Here is a 16,983-nt window from a genome sequence, read left to right as displayed (position 1 = left end):
ACCTCACCTCTTCTCTCTCTCCTCCATCTCATCTCTTCTCTCTGCCACCTCATTTTCTTGCCACTTCATCATCTTCACCGACAAAGGTCGCCGGCCGGTCAATTTTCTGGCCGGCGACCTTCAAACATAAAAAAATAAAAAAGTTTTTTTTATTTATTTCATCTCTCCTCTTTCTAAAAAAAAAATTTTTTTTTTTCATCTCCTCTTTCTCTCTCTAAACTCCGGCGATGGGGGTTTCCCTTCGCCGGAGTTTGTCCGACAGACCTTGAAGGTCTGCTCGGACAAACCTTGAAGGTCTGTTCTGGCAGACCTTTAAGATCTGCCGGAACTAGGGGTGGGAAAAAGATCCGGAAGACCGTTATCCGACCCGTTCGACCGAGATAAAAAGTGTCCATGGACACTCGATGGTCATAACGGTCAGTGTCCGACCGGCCCGAAAGAATTGGCGGACGGTCACGGTCAAAATTCTATGTCGAAGGACCGACCGCTGACCGACCGGTACGAGTGACCGAATAGGTTCACCGACTAAACTGTCCTCATTTTTAGAAGTTGACCGTTGAACTTTATAGTCATATGAATATATGATGATCGTTGGCTATAGTCATATAGTCCTCTGGAAGACCAAACATTAGTGCATGGCTTAATTATATCTTGTCAAATGATGATCAACTGTGTTTTTTCTTTTTTATATTTACTTTTGATTTCTTGGCTAAACATCTTCATTTGTAAGTAATTTTGTTTGTGATAATAAAAATAAAGTTCTGAATTAAGTAAATTTATTGGAAAGTCCGGACCGAGACGGTCCGGTGTCCGACTGGACCGGTAAAATAAACGGTCTTGGACGGTCAATGGACAAAGAATTCTTGAGAGTGACCGTCCGAGTCCGCCCGAGTAAATAGGTGGTCACCAACAGTTTATGTCCGAGTCGACCGGTTCGATGAAGTTAGAGTCCGGTACCGACCGGTCCGGACCGATTCCCACCCCTAGCCGGAACAGACCATGAAGGTCTGCTCCGAGCAGACCTTTAAGATCTGCTCCGAGCAGACCTTTAAGATCTGCTCCGAGCAGACCTTCAAGATCTGCTCGGAGCAGACCTTCATGGTCTGTTCCGGAGGTCTGCCGGACAAACTCCGGCGAAGGGAAACTCCCTTCGCCGGAGTTTAGAGAGAGAAAGAGGAGATGAAAAAAAAGAAATTTTTTTTTTTAGAGAGAGGAGAGATGAAATGAATTTTTTTTTATTTTTATGTTTAAAGGTCGCCGGACGGAAAATTGGCCGACCGGCGACTTTTGCCGGTGAAGTAGCAAGAAGATGAGGGGGCAGAGAGATGAGATGGAGGAGAGAGAGAAGAAGTGAGGTGGAGAGAGGTGAGGTGGAGAGAGAGGTGAGGTGGAGGGAGGTGAGGTGGATGTTTTTATTTTTCCCCTTAACAACTTATAAAATAAAATTGTCAAATAAAATTGACCAATTTTTGACCAAGTCTTCACACCCCGGAAACTATTTAGCTTTCCCCAAAGCGTTGACCAAAAGAAATTGGCGTGGCAAAAATTTTGGGTTAACAAGAAAATTTTGTTCCCCACAAAATTTCCTTTTTTCTCAAATTCGTGGCCTTCTTTACATCTTATATTAATTTACTTTTACGCCCCTAATTTGGAACATATTTATTCCCCTATCCGTGGTTATATGTGATATAATCTAGGCCGTCGAAAATATCAGACGGCTCAGATTGTATCCCTTTTCAGTACAAGGCTACATCTAGGTTCGATCCTCATATCTTGAAGAACGAAAAGAAGCAGAAGAAGAAGGGAATCGAGCGATTTCGACCTGTCTAAAGCTAGGTTTTTGGGGGTTTTGAGCTCAAAATTGGAGAGGTAAGCACTAAAAATTCGATATACTTTTGTGTTTTTGTTTAAAGATAACATCAATCCGTTTGATATAAGTATATGGTATTTTGGATTCTCCTTTTTTTGGTGTTTCAAAGTCTAGCCGAATCATCGATTCCTCAAATTTATCACCATAGAATATTTGTGATTTTGAAAAACAATGATTAGATTTATTCAATTAATAACTAGATTATACAAAGTTTTTTGCAAAAAGATGATTGGAGAATTTGTGGAAAACTTGTAAATAACAATTAGGGTTTCTTTTTGGCTTTTGTAGTGTTTTGGATGCTGCAAATTAGGTTATCTTCTGTTGTTCTAATCCTTCTTGGTTGTATTAAAAAGCTGCCAATTTAATTGTTCTTTGTTGGGTATTGGAAGGAAATTACAACCTATTACATATGAATTGGAAAAGAAAGTGTGTATTATATTATCTCTTGATCATCATTGTTTCAATTTCTTTCTGTTCCAGAAGAATAACTTGGTGATTGGCGGGGATTCTACTAGTGGACAGGCATTGAGAAGTAGAAACTAACATGAAGTATGGTTTGCAACTTAGGGCACCGCCATCCCAACAAAAGAAGCAATTAACTAGGCCTCCTCTTCGTCCGGCTATCTTTTCTGACGATCATGATGAGGATGTTGATGGGGAAATTGCTCGTCAAGCTACCAAGAAGAAGGTTATCAGGGATGTAAGTAATTCCTTTAACAAATTAGGGTTCTTTATATTTCGTTTTTTTCTTCTTATTTAGGAAATTCATTATTGCTTTTGTGTTTCGTGTTTTAGGTTGAAGAGCAGCATAAGAAAGCCTTGGAAGAGGATCCCTCGGTTTTCGACTATGATGGGGTCTATGATCAAATGAAAGAAGCGACTGCCGCACCTGTCATACGAGACCGACAGAAGAAAGAGGTATGTTACTTTTTTCACTTTATTTTCATTATTGAATGTTTGATTAATCGCTTGTCCGTGTTCTTCCGTTCACCCTATAGGGTCCTGATTTGTCAGAGCATCCACAATGGTAGTTGCTTTGTGCTTTAAATGGCTTTTTTGCTCATATTATCTCCACTACTTGCTTTTGAATGGTGCTTCATGCATGTAATTAGACTCCAGAAATTTCCAAAAAGAAAAGTAATTATCTATGGTGTCTGAGAATTTTAGGTCTGGTTTGGTAGCTAGCCTGACATGAGCCCCACTTGATCGCCCAAATTTAGAAAAAGTGTCCCACCAAGTTTGGATCTGTCCAGTTGATATCCGAGTTACCAGACTGCCAGTCATTCGGTAGTTGAGTCAGGGCGACTGGTAAGTCAGCTTCGGGTGTTCTTTAGATTTTTGAAAATTCAGGAGATATGTGCTTACCGTGCCTTGAGGCTTCACATCACCTCATAAAAGAAAATCGACTTTGGGACTAGACAGTATCCATTAGCATTGATCTTCAAAATTTTTTAACAAGCATTTCATCTTTTGACAATTTTCAAACTTCTTGTTGCAGTCAAAATACATCCATACTCTGATGGCGAAAGCTAAAGAAAGAGAACGAGAGCATGAAGTAGTCTATGATAGGAAACTTGCAAAAGAAAGGAGCAAAGAGGATCATCTGTATGCGGATAAGGAAAAGTTTGTTACTAAGGCTTACAAGGAGAAGCTCGCTGAGCAGGCAAAATGGTTAGAAGAAGAAAGGTTAAGGGAACGTCGTGAGGAAAAAAACGATGTATGTATAATTTCCTTAGACTAAGATTCTTCTTCCTTTATACGAGTATCTTCTTTACAGAAATATTTCATTAATTGGTTCGTTATCATTTTTCTTTACAGGTTACTAAGAAAAGTGATATTAGTGAATTCTACTACAACCTTACAAAAAATGTTGCTTTTGGAGCTAAAACAGCCGAATCTAAACTCCCACTGAAAGAGGAAGAGAAGAAAGACATTCCCGACACCCCAAAAATAGATGTCCTTCCAATGACGAATGCACCTTCAAGCTCTCGAACATATGAAGATCGAGTTGAGCCTTCTGCACTCTCCGAGAAAAAAGTTGTTTCTCCAGACGTGAAGTCAGAACCGAGTACTAGTACGGTACAAGAAAGTATTGTTTCTGAACAACCAGTAGCTGATCAGCCAAAGCAAGACAACCATAAAAAAAGTGAAGATGCATTATCTGCAGCTAAAGAACGATTTCTTGCCCGTAAAAGAGCAAAACTACAATAGGGCAAGGTTGATTTTGTTATGTTCCATGTTTTACCACCTTCACAAATCTCAAAGTTGTCTGTAGCAAATTAGCTTGTTTCTGATGATAAAACATGTAAATGCTATGAACTTGAGTTCATTTACTTATTCCTTGAATCTAGAGAGTTTTCATAACTTTTGTTACTGAAAACCTATAAAAGATTGAATCTTATTGTGTGAATTTTTATCCTTGTGAAGTTTTTCTTCGTACTCTTCAAAAAAACAATTACTATCAGCAATCAGGTGAAGGATTGACAGAAAATGTGAAGGAGAGAAATGCTATATGGCCCGGGTTTACATGCTAACCTGAAAATAAGGAATTCAGTGCTTTTGAAATAATTTTCGAGAATGAAACCAAGTTACCTTTCACAGTGCATTTTTTGCTCTTAATGTAAACATTAACGAAGATACCTTTCACAGTGCATTTATTGCTCTTAATACAATACAACAGCAAGATCATTCGTCAATCAAATACATATATCCACCAAATCGAAATATGTAGTCTAGAAACTGAAAGATGTACACATAACATTTGTCTATCTATCGATTTTCTTTTATTATCATTTGCATTATGAAATTTGCTCCATTGAGCGATTTAAAATGTACAAACTTCATTTTTTTCATTGAGCGATTTAAAATGCATTCTATAGTCTTTCAACTTCTTTTGCATTTCTTTCACTATCTCACCATTTTTTCATCCAAAAAATACTATAGATAGAGTGTCGATCCACACCAACTATTATACCGACTGTTTCCTATGACTTTGAGACTATTCTCTCACCTTTCCATCTGCACAGTGATTTGCTCGAAAAAAACATCAACCAATTTACAACAGTTGAGTACGTACACGATGCATTATAAATAATTTATAAAACTATTAGAATGAAATCAAGAAAAGTTTAGTTTGTGTTAAGCTAATGTGGAAATGGTTTGGATTGTGTGATGTTTGTGATAACTGTCCTATAAGCTGTTAAGTACAATGTTTGTAGTGAGAAAGATAATTCTACATTCTCATCAAAAAAAAAAAAGATAATTCTACATATGCATTGACATTCGACAAAATGTATATCGACATGTGTATCACATTGTTCAGAAGTTAATATGGTTTGACTTTTGCTTGTAAGAAAAATTGTCAAGATGGCTCACATCTTAATCTTACGACTGAGATGTATCCTAGAAAAGATTGATATGTACAAATTTGTCAAAACATAAAAAAATGCATTTTGCTAGGTTGGTGTTCCTTGAGTACCAATGTGATTAGGTTTTCTTTTGATGTTCATAATTATTTGAATGAGTTCTAATGACTTGTTGAAGAATAGTTTATGAGAATTAGCGCTCCTCCCTTCCTTTCTCTTCTTTTTCATCTGAAATATAGAGTAAATCAAGACTTCCGTACTCCAACAAAATCAAGTATGTTGGTCACAAATAAAAAATGCAAAGTATTTTAAGCGTATGATTTCGTAGTAACCCTCATCTAAAATATAGAAGAAATTATCAACGTGTCTCAAACCTCTGACTTCTAAGGTGAAAGACTAAACCTCTTAACATTCTAACCAAGGGTTGTTGGCAATGATGCCTCTATGCCCCCCCCCCCCCCCCTCTCTCTCTCTCATCAAGAAAATTTATGATTCGGAAATGCAAACTATTAGTATAAGAGAACCGTAACAGATATCTTGGTTAAAGGGCCAAATTTTCTAGTTAGTAACAAATCAGGGACCGAAGTAGAATTAATCCTTTCTTGTGTTGCGTGAGTCTAACGTTATTTTTGGTCGTGCTTTTGACTCTTCGATGCTCGATTCATGACGACGGCGCACTTCATCGATTTTAGTCTTTAGTACCCACTCAAATCATGATTACCGTAAAGGACATCTCCGTCATCTCGGGGTCCCACACCTATAAGGCGTTAGACCCCATATGTTGACTCAGATTGATACCTGCTCATTTTTGTTGACTCCATTTCTTCTTCTTCTTTTCATATAGGACGAGTAATTCTCTTTCTTTCCTTATTAGGAAGAGAGATTTCTGGACAAACCCTAGAAATTAAACTCATAAGTATAATCCTCTTGAATCAATTTTACTTTCAGGTTTCTCATCTTTCTAATTTCTAATGCCACAGAAGAAGAAGATTCTTAATTAGGTCAATTATTGATTGCTTACTAACCACCCCCTTTTCATAATTTTAATCTTATTTGAGTTGTTGGTGAATTATGTTACTCAATAAGAACAAAATTGTTACTTTTAAGCTACCAATTCCTGATTCATACTCATAATTTTAACTCAATTTTGGTGGGTTTTTCTTCTTAATTGTGTATCAGATTCATCAACTACAAGTTGATTTTATTTTTGCTGTTATGTTGTCTGAATCTTGTGGTTCTAGCTTATTTCTCTCTCTACCAGATGATGTGTTTTCTGTTATATCATATTCTTTCTCCCCTAGAGATGTATGTTCTCTCAGTTTATGCTCTAAGAGTATCAAATCTCTGGTTGCTTCAGAGAAGATCTGGTTTACACAGTGTGAAAAATTAGGTCTTGTGAATTGTCAGGATCTTGTTGAATGGAGGAAAGGGGTTTCCTCTTATAAATCTCTTTGTAGGTTTCTTTTTAGTGTGAAACCCTTAATTGGCATCTGGGTTCATCAGAATCCTGAGCTTGGAAATGTTGTATATGTCATTCCTGGATTTCTATCTGTCGTTGGTTGTCGAATTTTGCCTCAAGAACTTGGTCCATTAGGGCTAGAAGATGGTCCTATTCTGTGGGCACCAGTTTTTGAGATTATGGGTGACTATGATGGTTCATCAGCTTTCTTCCTCCATGGACAAGAGAAGGATGGTGATTACATCTATCCTGGTTCTCTTAAACCAATTGACAGGGAATCCAATGTTCTCCTTCTTGAGGTTGAGCCAAGAAAGCAAAGTCATGGAGGTAAGTTGCTAGACGGTCCTAGTGTCGCCCATCCTCATTCAGATTGTGATTCTTTCAGACGGATTCGTAGGTCAGATAGTGGTAGTGGTCTTAGTAGGTCACTCAGGGTAGTTGGATCAAGCGACTCAATGGTTTCGTTTAGCCGTCTGGGGTTTGTAGATAGACGGAACTTACTTGAAATGGTTGTGGGTGAAGTGGGTTTGAAGGTCCCTGATTTAGCCCATGGCCCCCTATTTCCTCAACTGACTGAAGGTGGAGGGAGTGCCAAGAACGATTTGTCACTTTTATCAGAACGAAGGTTACTACTTCTGCGAATGCATAAGCAAGGTGGGATTAGGGGATGCACAGATTGGCAGGTGGCATCTAGGACGTCTTCTGATTCTACTCAATTAGTATCAGGCAAGCTTAAGAAAAGTCTTGATTCACCGAATAACTGCCGTGGATCTCCTTGCGAGAACAATGTTCTATTTCGCAATTCTAGTAAGAGAAGTGTTGCTGGTTATTTTAGGGATAGCCTAAAACAGATACTTGGTAGGTCTACTTCACTAAATGGGAAGCGAATAGTTTCAAGAAATGGTTCTTCAAGCACCTCAAATAAGCACGCACATCTTCATGAATTTCTCGGCTCATGTGACATGATAGGTCTTAGCTTACATGCGTCAAAGATGACGTTATCCACATACAGAGCTTGGCCAAATATGCACGATAATCGATATGCATTGTACAAATTGCCCACTAGAATACCAACAATTGATCATGAATACTCTGGTTTGTGGGGTGGAACCTTTGGGTGGCCTCCTGGGAGGCCTAATGAAGACAAGCCCGGAAAGGCCTTATTCTTTCTTTTACTCTCATATGAAGAATCCGCAGACCAACAGCTTCTAATTGCAACCAAAATATTAGAAGGTACCCATTATGTTCTTCATCCAAACGGCTCGGCTATGTTTATTGTCAAAATCAATGAGTTCTCTACGGATACATTTCCGTGGGATAAAGATGAAGAATCTCTAAACTTAGATGTAAAATATGCTTATAATGGTGAGGGTATTGCAAACGGCTATGGTTTTAGGTATCCTGGCTCGAAACCTGGTTCTTTATTTGTGATTGAAGATGGTCTTCTTGCATTTGTTTGGAAAGAATCAAGGGCTGTTTTGACCTTGCAAAGGATCAATCTACAAGAACTTTTGCAGAAAGGTGAAAGGGTTCCTGCTTTACCTCCAATTGTGAACTTCGCATATTTGACGAAATCTTATTCAAATATATTCACAGGCTTCTCCTCTACAAATTGTGCCGGCTCGCCGTGAGGTATCATTACAAACTCTAATGTCTCCTTTGGAGTTCCTTATGTGTTCCAATTGTTTAGGGGTACTTACCATCTATTAATATATACATATTATATATGTTATATGAAGTCTTTAGTTGCTTCTCTAGACTTTCTGAAGTCTCAAATGTGTAATCAAGAATTAACTTGAATGTATTTTCCTCGTATATAGATCGTTTAAGGTTCTTTATGTCAACCACTCTTGCTAACTTTCTAACTTGTTGTTTCCTTTCTGAGTCCTCGGCTTGTTATCTGGAGTGTCATGTAGGTGGATGCAATACTTTTTAGAACATACGAGTATAATAATTTATGTATATAAAGTACTAACTAGGAAATTATGCTAACTAGCACAGACCTTGACACCAATTATGTGATTCTAGTCAAGAATGAAATGCCATTATGAGTCTTGGCTCTTGAAATAAAGTTTTATCACTCATTGAGATTTTCAATGAAGTAGTTGGAAGGTTGGGGTTGGGGATCAGCGAGGTGCATATCCCTCCTATTCAAGTGGTATAACTTAGCCTAGTTTTTGCTCCCTCTTGCTTATGTATTTTATGTGACATACAGAAACGCTATGCTCTTATAATTCAACAAAACTCCAGTAATTCAAAGTTTGGGACATAAAAAATCAGAAAGGTAAAAGTAGAAAGTCAAAAGTAACTTAAGGCCAAAAAGAAAACTAAGACACTTATGGGGCCAAAATGAACTGCAGAGACTTGTGAAGCCAAAATGGCAAGTTTGTCACAAAATAGACCAAGTCACTAGAGACCAAATTCACTCAAGGAGGATGAGATCAAAGGGATGTTATACCATTGGAGCATAAGAATGAAGTCTGTGATGTCAGTGTCGTTTTATGATTTTGTTTTCAATTGGGAAAATAGTATAATGTAACATAAACCCTAGGCTCTATGTATGTTAGCTGGCCTATCCACCTCCTGTTCTATTACTGATTCAAATGATTAAAAAAAAAAAAACTATAGACCAATTCACAATAAACCAAGTCACTATAAATTCACAATAAACCAAGTCAGTATAGACCAATTCTCCAAAAACTAGACCATTTAACTGATGGTTACCTGGTCGTCTTTGTTGACTCCAATTCTTTTCATCTTCTTCCAGCATAGTTCTCCTTTTTCCCTCTTCCAAAAAGAAAAAATATGAACAAACCCTTGAAAGGATTTCTATTTTATATCATAATTCTCTCTCTTCCACTCTATAGATGGCGAGGTTGTTCATTTTGAGATAGGACGGATAACTATATATCTCTTCAATCAATTTAATTCTGAAGTTGTGATCTTCTGATTTCTTATGTCACAGAAGAATCTTAATTACGCTAGTTATTGAAGACTTGCTAACCCCCTTATCACGGTTTTAATCTTCTTTGAGTTGTTAATGGATGATGTTACTCAATAAAAACAAAATTCGTACTTCTGAGCTACCAATTCCTGCCTCTTGTTAATATCGTGAACTCAATTTTGTTTGGTTCCTCCTTAATTTTGTATTTGATTGATCAACCCTGAGTTGCTCTTATTTTTGCCTGTTATGTTCACTGAATCCTGTGGTTCTAGCTTATTTCTCTCTTTACCAGATGATGTATTTTCTGTTTTATCTTATTCTTTCTCTCCTAGAGATGTATGTTGTCTCAGTTTATGTTGCAAGAGTATCAACAAAGCTCTGGTTGCCTCGGAGAAGATTTGGTTTACACAGTGTGAAAAGTTAGGTCTTGTGAATTCTCAGGATCTTTTTGAATGGAGGAAAGGGGTTTCCTCTAGCAAATCACTTTGCAGGTTTCTTTTTAATGTGAAACCCTTAACGGGCATCTGGGTTCATCGGAACCCAGAACTTGGCAATGTTGTTTATGTTATGCCTGGATTTTTATCTGTCGTCGGTTGCCGGATTTTGCCACAAGAACTTGGTCCTTTAGGGCTTGAAGATGGAGGTCTTCTGTGGGCACCAGTTTTTGAGATCATGGCTGATTCGGATGGTTCATTGGCTTTCTTCCTTCATGGACAAGAGAAGGATGGTGATTACATGTACCCTGGGTCTATTAAGCTTATTGATAGAACATCAAATGTTCTCCTTCTTGAGGTTGAGCCGAGAAACCAAAGTCATGGAGGTAATTTGCTAGATGGTGTGAGCCTTGTGCATCCTCATTCAGACCGGGAATCTTGTAGACGCATTCGTAGGTCAGACAGTGATAGTAGTAGTCTTTGTAGGTCACAGTGGGTAGTTGGATCAAGTGACTCACTTGTTCCGTTTAGTCGTTTGGAGTTTGAAGATAGACGGAACTTACTTGAACTTGTTGTTGCTGAAGTCGGTATGAAGGTCCCTGATTTAGCTCGCGGTCCTCTATTTCCTCGGGTGATTGATGCTGGCGGGAGTTTTAAGAACGATTTGTCGCTTCTATCAGAGCGAAGAATACTACTTCTACAAATGCATAAGCAATGTCAGAGATATACTAATTGGCAGGTAACATCCACGACTTCTTCCGATTCTACTCAATTAGTATTAGGCGAACTTAAGAAAAGTCTCGATCGCCCGAGTGGATCTCTTAGCGAGAATAATGTTCATTTTCGCAATTCGAGTAAGAGAACTGTTGCTGGTTATTTTAAGCATAGCCTAAAAGAGATACTTGGTAGGTTTAAGCGAGTAACTTCAAGAGATAGTACATCAAGTACCGAATATAAGCATGCACGTCTTGATGAATTTCTCGGCTCATCTAACATGCTAGGTCTCAGCTTACATGCCTTGACGACGGAGTTTTCTTTTTACAGAGCTTGGCCGCACCTGCATAATGATGATCGACATGTATTATACAAATTGCCCACAAGAATACCAACAATTGGTCACGAATATGCTGGTTTATGGGGTGGAACCTTTGGCTGGCCACCTGGAAGGCCTAATGAGGACAAAGCCTTGTTCTTTGTTTTACTTTCGTACGAAGAATCCGAGGGCCAAGAGCTTCTCACTGCAACAAAAATATTAGAAGGTACCCGTTCTGCTCAACGTCCAAATGGTTCGGCAATGTTTACTGTTAATATCAACGAGTTCTCCTCCGATACATTTCCGCAGGACAAGTATTTTCTAAATTTAGACGTCAAATGTGCTTATAATGGTGAGGGTATTGCAGATGGCTATGGTTTTAGGTATCCTGGCTCAAAACCTGGTTCGTTATTTGTGATGGAGGATGGTTTTCTTGCATTTGTTTGGGAAGAATCCAGGGATGTTATTACCTTAGAAAGGATCAATCTACAAGAGCTCTTAAGGAAAGGTGAAAGGGTTCCTTGTTTGCCTCCCATCGTGAACTTCACCTATTTATCGAGATCTTATACGAATATATTTGCTACCTTCTGGGCAAATTCGGTCGACTCACCGTAAGGTTTGGTACAAAATACAGTATCTCCTTTGGTGTGCCGAACTTCCTTGTGTGGTTCCAATTGTTTACCTTACCATCTATATATATATATATATATATATATACATACTTATGCGCGTTTGTGTGTTTCTGTGAAGTCTTTAGTTGTTTGTTCACACATTCAGAATCCTAAAAACTTGAGTATATCAGCCTATATAGATTGTTTAAAGTGCATTGTTTTAGCTTGTTGTTCATAAAAAAAGCTTGTTGTTTGGCGTGTCTTGAACAAATATCGATTGACTCCAATTATGAGATTCTAGTCCGGAATGAAACACCATTACGACTTTTGGGTCTCGTGATGACCTAAACAATATATTGCACCTTTTGGCCTTGTGATGATGTCCTAAACAATTACGTTGTTGGTTACTAGATCACAAATATTTTCTTTTTGGGTGACATGGAGCGCATATGGTTTTTAATACCATGTTAAGTTTGTAACCATTAAACTGAAATTCAATTAGCAATGAGTGGACAAGACTTAGACATTATATTCTTGGTTATTAAATCACTTTTCCTCCGGTAAGACTATTCTCTTAGCCTAAAATCCGACGTTGACCGTTAGTTGTTAGGTCATTGTTTTCAGTTTCACACAAGCACTGGACTTGAAACATGAGAGGAAGACCAAGTGATGTTTTAATTTAACGACGAAATGTTTGTCTGAGACGGGCCAAAAGGACATAGGTTACATCCGTCCAAGTTAAACTAATAATTAAAGAGGCCTGAAGACTGACAACAAAGAGCCTAAAGTTCGACAACATCTACTTTATTTAGTGCCTAAATTACTTGGCATAAATCTTGGTGATAAACTGTTCCTTCCGAGACTCGATCCTAAGACCTCATGGGCATAAGAGGATTGCCCTACCACTACACCAAAGGTTCAATATTCATTTGACCTTACTCATCAAGTATATACAAATTTATGTATTTACAGTAACATATCCAACCTAGCCTCCTCCTATCATAACTTGTCTGTCGGTTTTGTTAGTTGTGGCTGGTGTGTCTCTTGTCCACTCGAGTCACACTCTATCCTTCTCACTTAGGTTTGTTAAGATGAGAGGAGAGTTAGTTATTTTTCTGTTTTTGGTGGTTATGATTTCTCTTTAAATACGAATGTAATAGTTAGAAAATCATTAATGAAAAGGGATTTCGACTAATCTGGCGTCTCTTGTAGGTGGATGCATATACTGTTTAGAATATACGAGTATAATACTTTATGTATATAAAGTATTAACTATTAACTAGGAAATTATGCTAACTAGCACAGAACTTGACTCCAGTTATGTGATTCTAGTCTAGAATGAAATTCCATTATGAGTTTTGACTCTTGAAGTTAAGTTTTATCTTCACTCATTGAGATTTTCAATGAAGTAGTTGGACGGTTGGGTTGGGGATCAGCAAGGTGCATATCCCCTTCTATTCAAGTTGGTATAACTTAGCCTAGTTTTTGCTTCCTCTTGCTTATGTATTTTATGTGACATACAGAAACACTAAGCTCTTATAATTCAACAAAACTCCAGTAATTCACAAGTTTGGGACATAACAACTAACTTAAGGGTTCAGTCTGGGATTGACTTATGTAGATTGGGCGATCCCAACTGCTTAAGATGCAGTTTTCATTTTGAGTTTCATATAAGCAGAATATTAACTGAGTTTTCTTTTGCTCAGTTAGAATTGAGAAATAGTTGTGATTTTAAGTTTTTTCTAGTTCCAGGGGTTCCAGATTCCAGTTCATTGGATTAGTCTAAGTTCTGGTGCTCATCATTAGCAAATGCACATTATGTATTGAGAAACTGCTTTTAGTAGTCTCTCTGGTGGCGAATGAAGGTTAGTTCGATATTTTCAGTTTAATTTTTGTGAAATGTTGTTCTCTGAAAGAAAACTGAACCAAAATTATGTAACCAGAACCCATTTGGTTAGGATAAAATCAAGTGATGTGTTAGTATATGTTCCTTTGTGAATTGTGATGCTCTCAAAGAACACAGGTTAGGTTCACGGCCAATATTTGTTTGGCTTTTACTCATCCATTCAGAGAGACTTATGTATTTACAATAAAAATTCAAATAGAGACACACACACACATGCGCTCACATGCCCACGCTCACACGCACGCACGCACGCACACGCACGCATACACGGCCACATATCTATATATGTAGTCTTAAAGTGAGAGGGAATAGGAGAGAAGAAAGAAGACAAAAAGTAACGAGAAAATCAGAACGGTAAAAGTAGAAAGTCAAAACTAACTTAAGGCCAAAAAGAAAACTAAGACACTTGTGGGGCCGAAATGAACTGCACAGACTTGTGAAGCCAAAACTAAGTTTGTCACAAATAGACCAAGTCACTAGAGACCAATTCACTCAAGGAGGATGAGATCAATGGGATGTTATACGATTGGAGCATAAGAATGATGTCTGGTGATGTCAGTGTCGTTTTATGATTTTGTTTTCAATTGGGAGAATATTATAATGTAACATAAACCCTAGGCTCTATGTATCTTCGGTGGCCTATCCACCTATTCTATTATTGATTCAAATGATTCAAAAAAAAAACTATAGACCAATTCACAATAGACCAAGTCACTATTAGTTCACAATAAACCAAGTCACTATGGACCAATTCTCCAAAAACTAGGCTCAATCAAAACAAAATTCGTACTTCTGAGCTACCAATTCCTGGCTCTTATTAATATCGTGAACTCAATTTTGTTTGGTTCCTCCTTAATTTTGTATTTTGATTAATCAACCCAGAGTTGCTCTTATTTTTGCCTGTAATGTTGTCTGAATCCTGTGGTTCTAGCTTATTTCTCTCTTTACCAGATGATGTATTCTCTGTTTTATCTTATTCTTTCTCTCCTAGAGATGTATGTTGTCTCAGTTTATGTTGCAAGAGTATCAACAAAGCTCTGGTTGCCTCAGAGAAGATTTGGTTTACACAGTGTGAAAAATTAGGTCTTGTGAATTCTCAGGATCTTTTTGAATGGAGGAAAGGGGTTTCCTCTAGCAAATCACTTTGCAGGTTTCTTTTTAATGTGAAACCCTTAACTGGCATCTGGGTTCATCAGAATCCAGAACTTGGCAATGTTGTTTATGTTATGCCTGGATTTTTATCTGTCGTCGGTTGCCGGATTTTGCCACAAGAACTTGGTCCTTTAGGGCTGGAAGATGGAGCTCTTCTGTGGGCACCAGTTTTTGAGATCATGGCTGATTTGGATGGTTCATTGGTTTTCTTCCTTCATGGACAAGAGAAGGACGGTGACTACATGTATCCTGGTTCTGTTAAGCTTATTGACAGGGCATCAAATGTTCTCCTTCTTGAGGTTGAGCCGAGAACGGAAAGTCATGAAGGTAAGTTGCTAGATGGTCCGAGCCTTTTGCATTTTCATTCAGACCAAGAATCTTTTAGAGGGATTCGTAGGGCAGATGGTGATAGTAGTCTTAGTAGGTCACAGCTGGTAGTTGGATCAAGTGACTCACTTGTTCCGTTTAGTCGTTTGGGGTATGAAGACAGACGGAACTTACTTGAACTTGTTCTGGCTGAAGTGGGTATGAAGGTCCCTGATTTAGCTCGTGGTCCTCTATTTCCTCGGGTGATTGAAGCTGGCGGGAGTTTCAAGAACGACTTGTCGCTTCTATCAGAGCGAAGATTACTACTTCTACGAATGCATAAGCAAGGTCGGACTAGGGGATTTGCAAATTGGCAGGTAACGCCCACGGCTTACTCCGATTCTACTGAATTAGTATCAGGCAAACTTGAGAAAAGTCTTGATGGCCCGAATGGATCTCTTAGCGAGAATAATGTTCATTTTCGCAATTCAAGTAATAGAAGTGTTGCTGGTCATTTTAAGGATAGCCTAAAAGAGATACTTGGCAGGTCTAAGCGACTGATTTCAAGAGATGGTACATCAAGTACCGAAATTAAGCATGCACATCCTGATGAATTTCTCAGCTCATCTACCAAGATAGGTCTCAGACTACATGCCTTGACGACGGAGTTTTCTACTTACAGAGCTTGGCCGGACATGTGTGATAATAATCAACATGTATTATACAAATTGCCCACAAGAATACCAACAATTGGTCATGAATATGCTGGTTTATGGGGTGGGACCTTTGGCTGGCCTCCTGGGTCGCCTAATAAGGATGAAGCCTTGTTCTTTCTTTTACTCTCGTATGAAGAATCCGAGGGCCAAGAGCTTCTCACCGCAACAAAAATATTAGAAGGTACCGATTATGCTCAACATCCAAATGGCTCCCCAATGTTTATTGTTAATATCAACAAGTTTTCCTCGGATACATTTCCGCGGGACAAATATTCTCCAAATTTAGACGTTAAATGTGCTTATAATGGTTCGGGTATTGCAAATGGCTATGGTTTTAGGTATCCAGGCTCAAAACCTGGTTCGTTATTTGTTATGGAAGATGGTTTTCTTGCATTTGTTTGGAAAGAATCTCGGGATGTTTTTACCTTACAAAGGATCAATCTAGAAGAACTCTTACGTAAAGGTGAAAGGGTTCCTTGTTTGCCTCCAATTCTGAACTTCGCCTATTTATCGAGATGTTATACGAATATATTCGCTATCTTCCACACAAATTCTGCCGACTCACCTTAATGTTATGTACGAAATGAACATCTCCTTTTGTGTGCCGAACCTCCTTGCGTGGTTCCAATTGTTTACCCTTCCATCTATTTTCATATACTAGGGTATATCCCGTGCCTTAGAGCACGAACCATTGTACAAGTCAAATTCGTAGACTTTTCATATTTATTATTGCTATATTGTGGATACCCTAATTTTTTGGTATTTTACTTATTGTTTATTTTCTTTTGTTTCCTTTTTTTAAATTAGTTATTATTTTATCGAGAGATATTTCAATTTCTTTTTATAACTCTTGCAACATCTTATGTTTCTTTTTTTAATTAAATTAGTTATTTTATTCCTAAGAAAGACATAGTAATCTTTTTTAAATAAGTTATTTTATCTATATTTTAAATTGGGAGGGCTTTTAGGCAATATCATTTATTAAAAAAAATGTTTGTCCAAGTCATCGTTTGTCCCTTTTGTTTTATTATATAGATTCGTATTCTCGTGCCCTAGGCCACAGACAGTTGTATCAATCAAATGTGACGGAATTTTATTGTTATATTCCGGTACCCTCATTTCTTTGTATTATTTCTTTTGTTTCCTTTTCCTTATATTAGTTATTATTTTATTGAGAGAGAGATTTT

At 37.9% G+C, this 16,983-nt stretch overlaps 2 protein-coding genes and 2 pseudogenes across 7 annotated transcripts; all 4 read left to right on the top strand.

Annotated features, from left to right (window-relative positions):
- The first annotated feature begins 1,716 nt into the window (after positions 1-1,716).
- LOC147532219 (uncharacterized) lies at positions 1,717-4,280 on the top strand. 2 transcript variants are annotated; one of them, XM_086648137.1, is made up of 5 exons: positions 1,717-1,869; positions 2,351-2,570; positions 2,666-2,788; positions 3,369-3,587; positions 3,689-4,280. In XM_086648137.1, the coding sequence occupies exons 2-5, from the start codon at positions 2,415-2,417 to the stop codon at positions 4,079-4,081; spliced, it is 891 nt and encodes a 296-aa protein (XP_086504263.1). In that variant the 5' UTR covers positions 1,717-1,869; positions 2,351-2,414; the 3' UTR covers positions 4,082-4,280. The 2 variants fall into 2 exon arrangements, with proteins under 2 accessions (XP_086504263.1, XP_086504264.1); XM_086648138.1 differs by having other exon boundaries at positions 1,776-1,869; positions 2,354-2,570.
- A 1,749-nt stretch (positions 4,281-6,029) lies between these two features.
- LOC147532217 (F-box protein At5g39450-like) lies at positions 6,030-13,698 on the top strand. Of its 3 annotated transcripts, none has more exons than XM_086648192.1 (2): positions 6,030-8,326; positions 13,469-13,698. In XM_086648192.1, the coding sequence occupies exon 1, from the start codon at positions 6,451-6,453 to the stop codon at positions 8,323-8,325; it is 1,875 nt and encodes a 624-aa protein (XP_086504318.1). In that variant the 5' UTR covers positions 6,030-6,450; the 3' UTR covers position 8,326; positions 13,469-13,698. The 3 variants fall into 3 exon arrangements, with proteins under 3 accessions (XP_086504318.1, XP_086504317.1, XP_086504316.1); XM_086648191.1 differs by having other exon boundaries at positions 13,463-13,698; XM_086648190.1 differs by lacking the exon at positions 13,469-13,698 and adding an exon at positions 9,971-10,079.
- Positions 8,333-12,003, top strand: LOC147532218 (F-box protein At5g39450 pseudogene; annotated as a pseudogene). The gene has a single exon (XR_015227699.1). The product of XR_015227699.1 is annotated as an F-box protein At5g39450 pseudogene (transcript).
- A 55-nt stretch (positions 13,699-13,753) lies between the features above and the next one.
- LOC147532216 (F-box protein At5g39450 pseudogene) lies at positions 13,754-16,556 on the top strand (annotated as a pseudogene). Its single transcript, XR_015227698.1, has one exon. The product of XR_015227698.1 is annotated as an F-box protein At5g39450 pseudogene (transcript).
- Positions 16,557-16,983: the final 427 nt, after the last annotated feature.

Source organism: Eschscholzia californica, unplaced genomic scaffold (genome assembly GCF_041429995.1).
Source record: "Eschscholzia californica isolate CP2 unplaced genomic scaffold, dmEscCali1.0.p SCAF_6, whole genome shotgun sequence".
Taxonomy (NCBI): Eukaryota; Viridiplantae; Streptophyta; class Magnoliopsida; order Ranunculales; family Papaveraceae; genus Eschscholzia; species Eschscholzia californica.
The sequence above is the reverse complement of the archived record's forward strand: the minus strand, read 5'-3'. Positions and strand labels throughout refer to the sequence as shown.

Coding starts and splice junctions, on each gene's coding strand:
- LOC147532219 (XM_086648137.1), top strand. CDS start 2,415: ATGAAGTATGGTTTGCAACTTAGGGCACCGCCATCCCAACAAAAGAAG. Junction 2,571..2,665: donor AGAAGAAGGTTATCAGGGAT/GTAAGTAATTCC, acceptor TTCGTGTTTTAG/GTTGAAGAGCAGCATAAGAA. Junction 2,789..3,368: donor GAGACCGACAGAAGAAAGAG/GTATGTTACTTT, acceptor TTCTTGTTGCAG/TCAAAATACATCCATACTCT.
- LOC147532217 (XM_086648192.1), top strand. CDS start 6,451: ATGTTGTCTGAATCTTGTGGTTCTAGCTTATTTCTCTCTCTACCAGAT.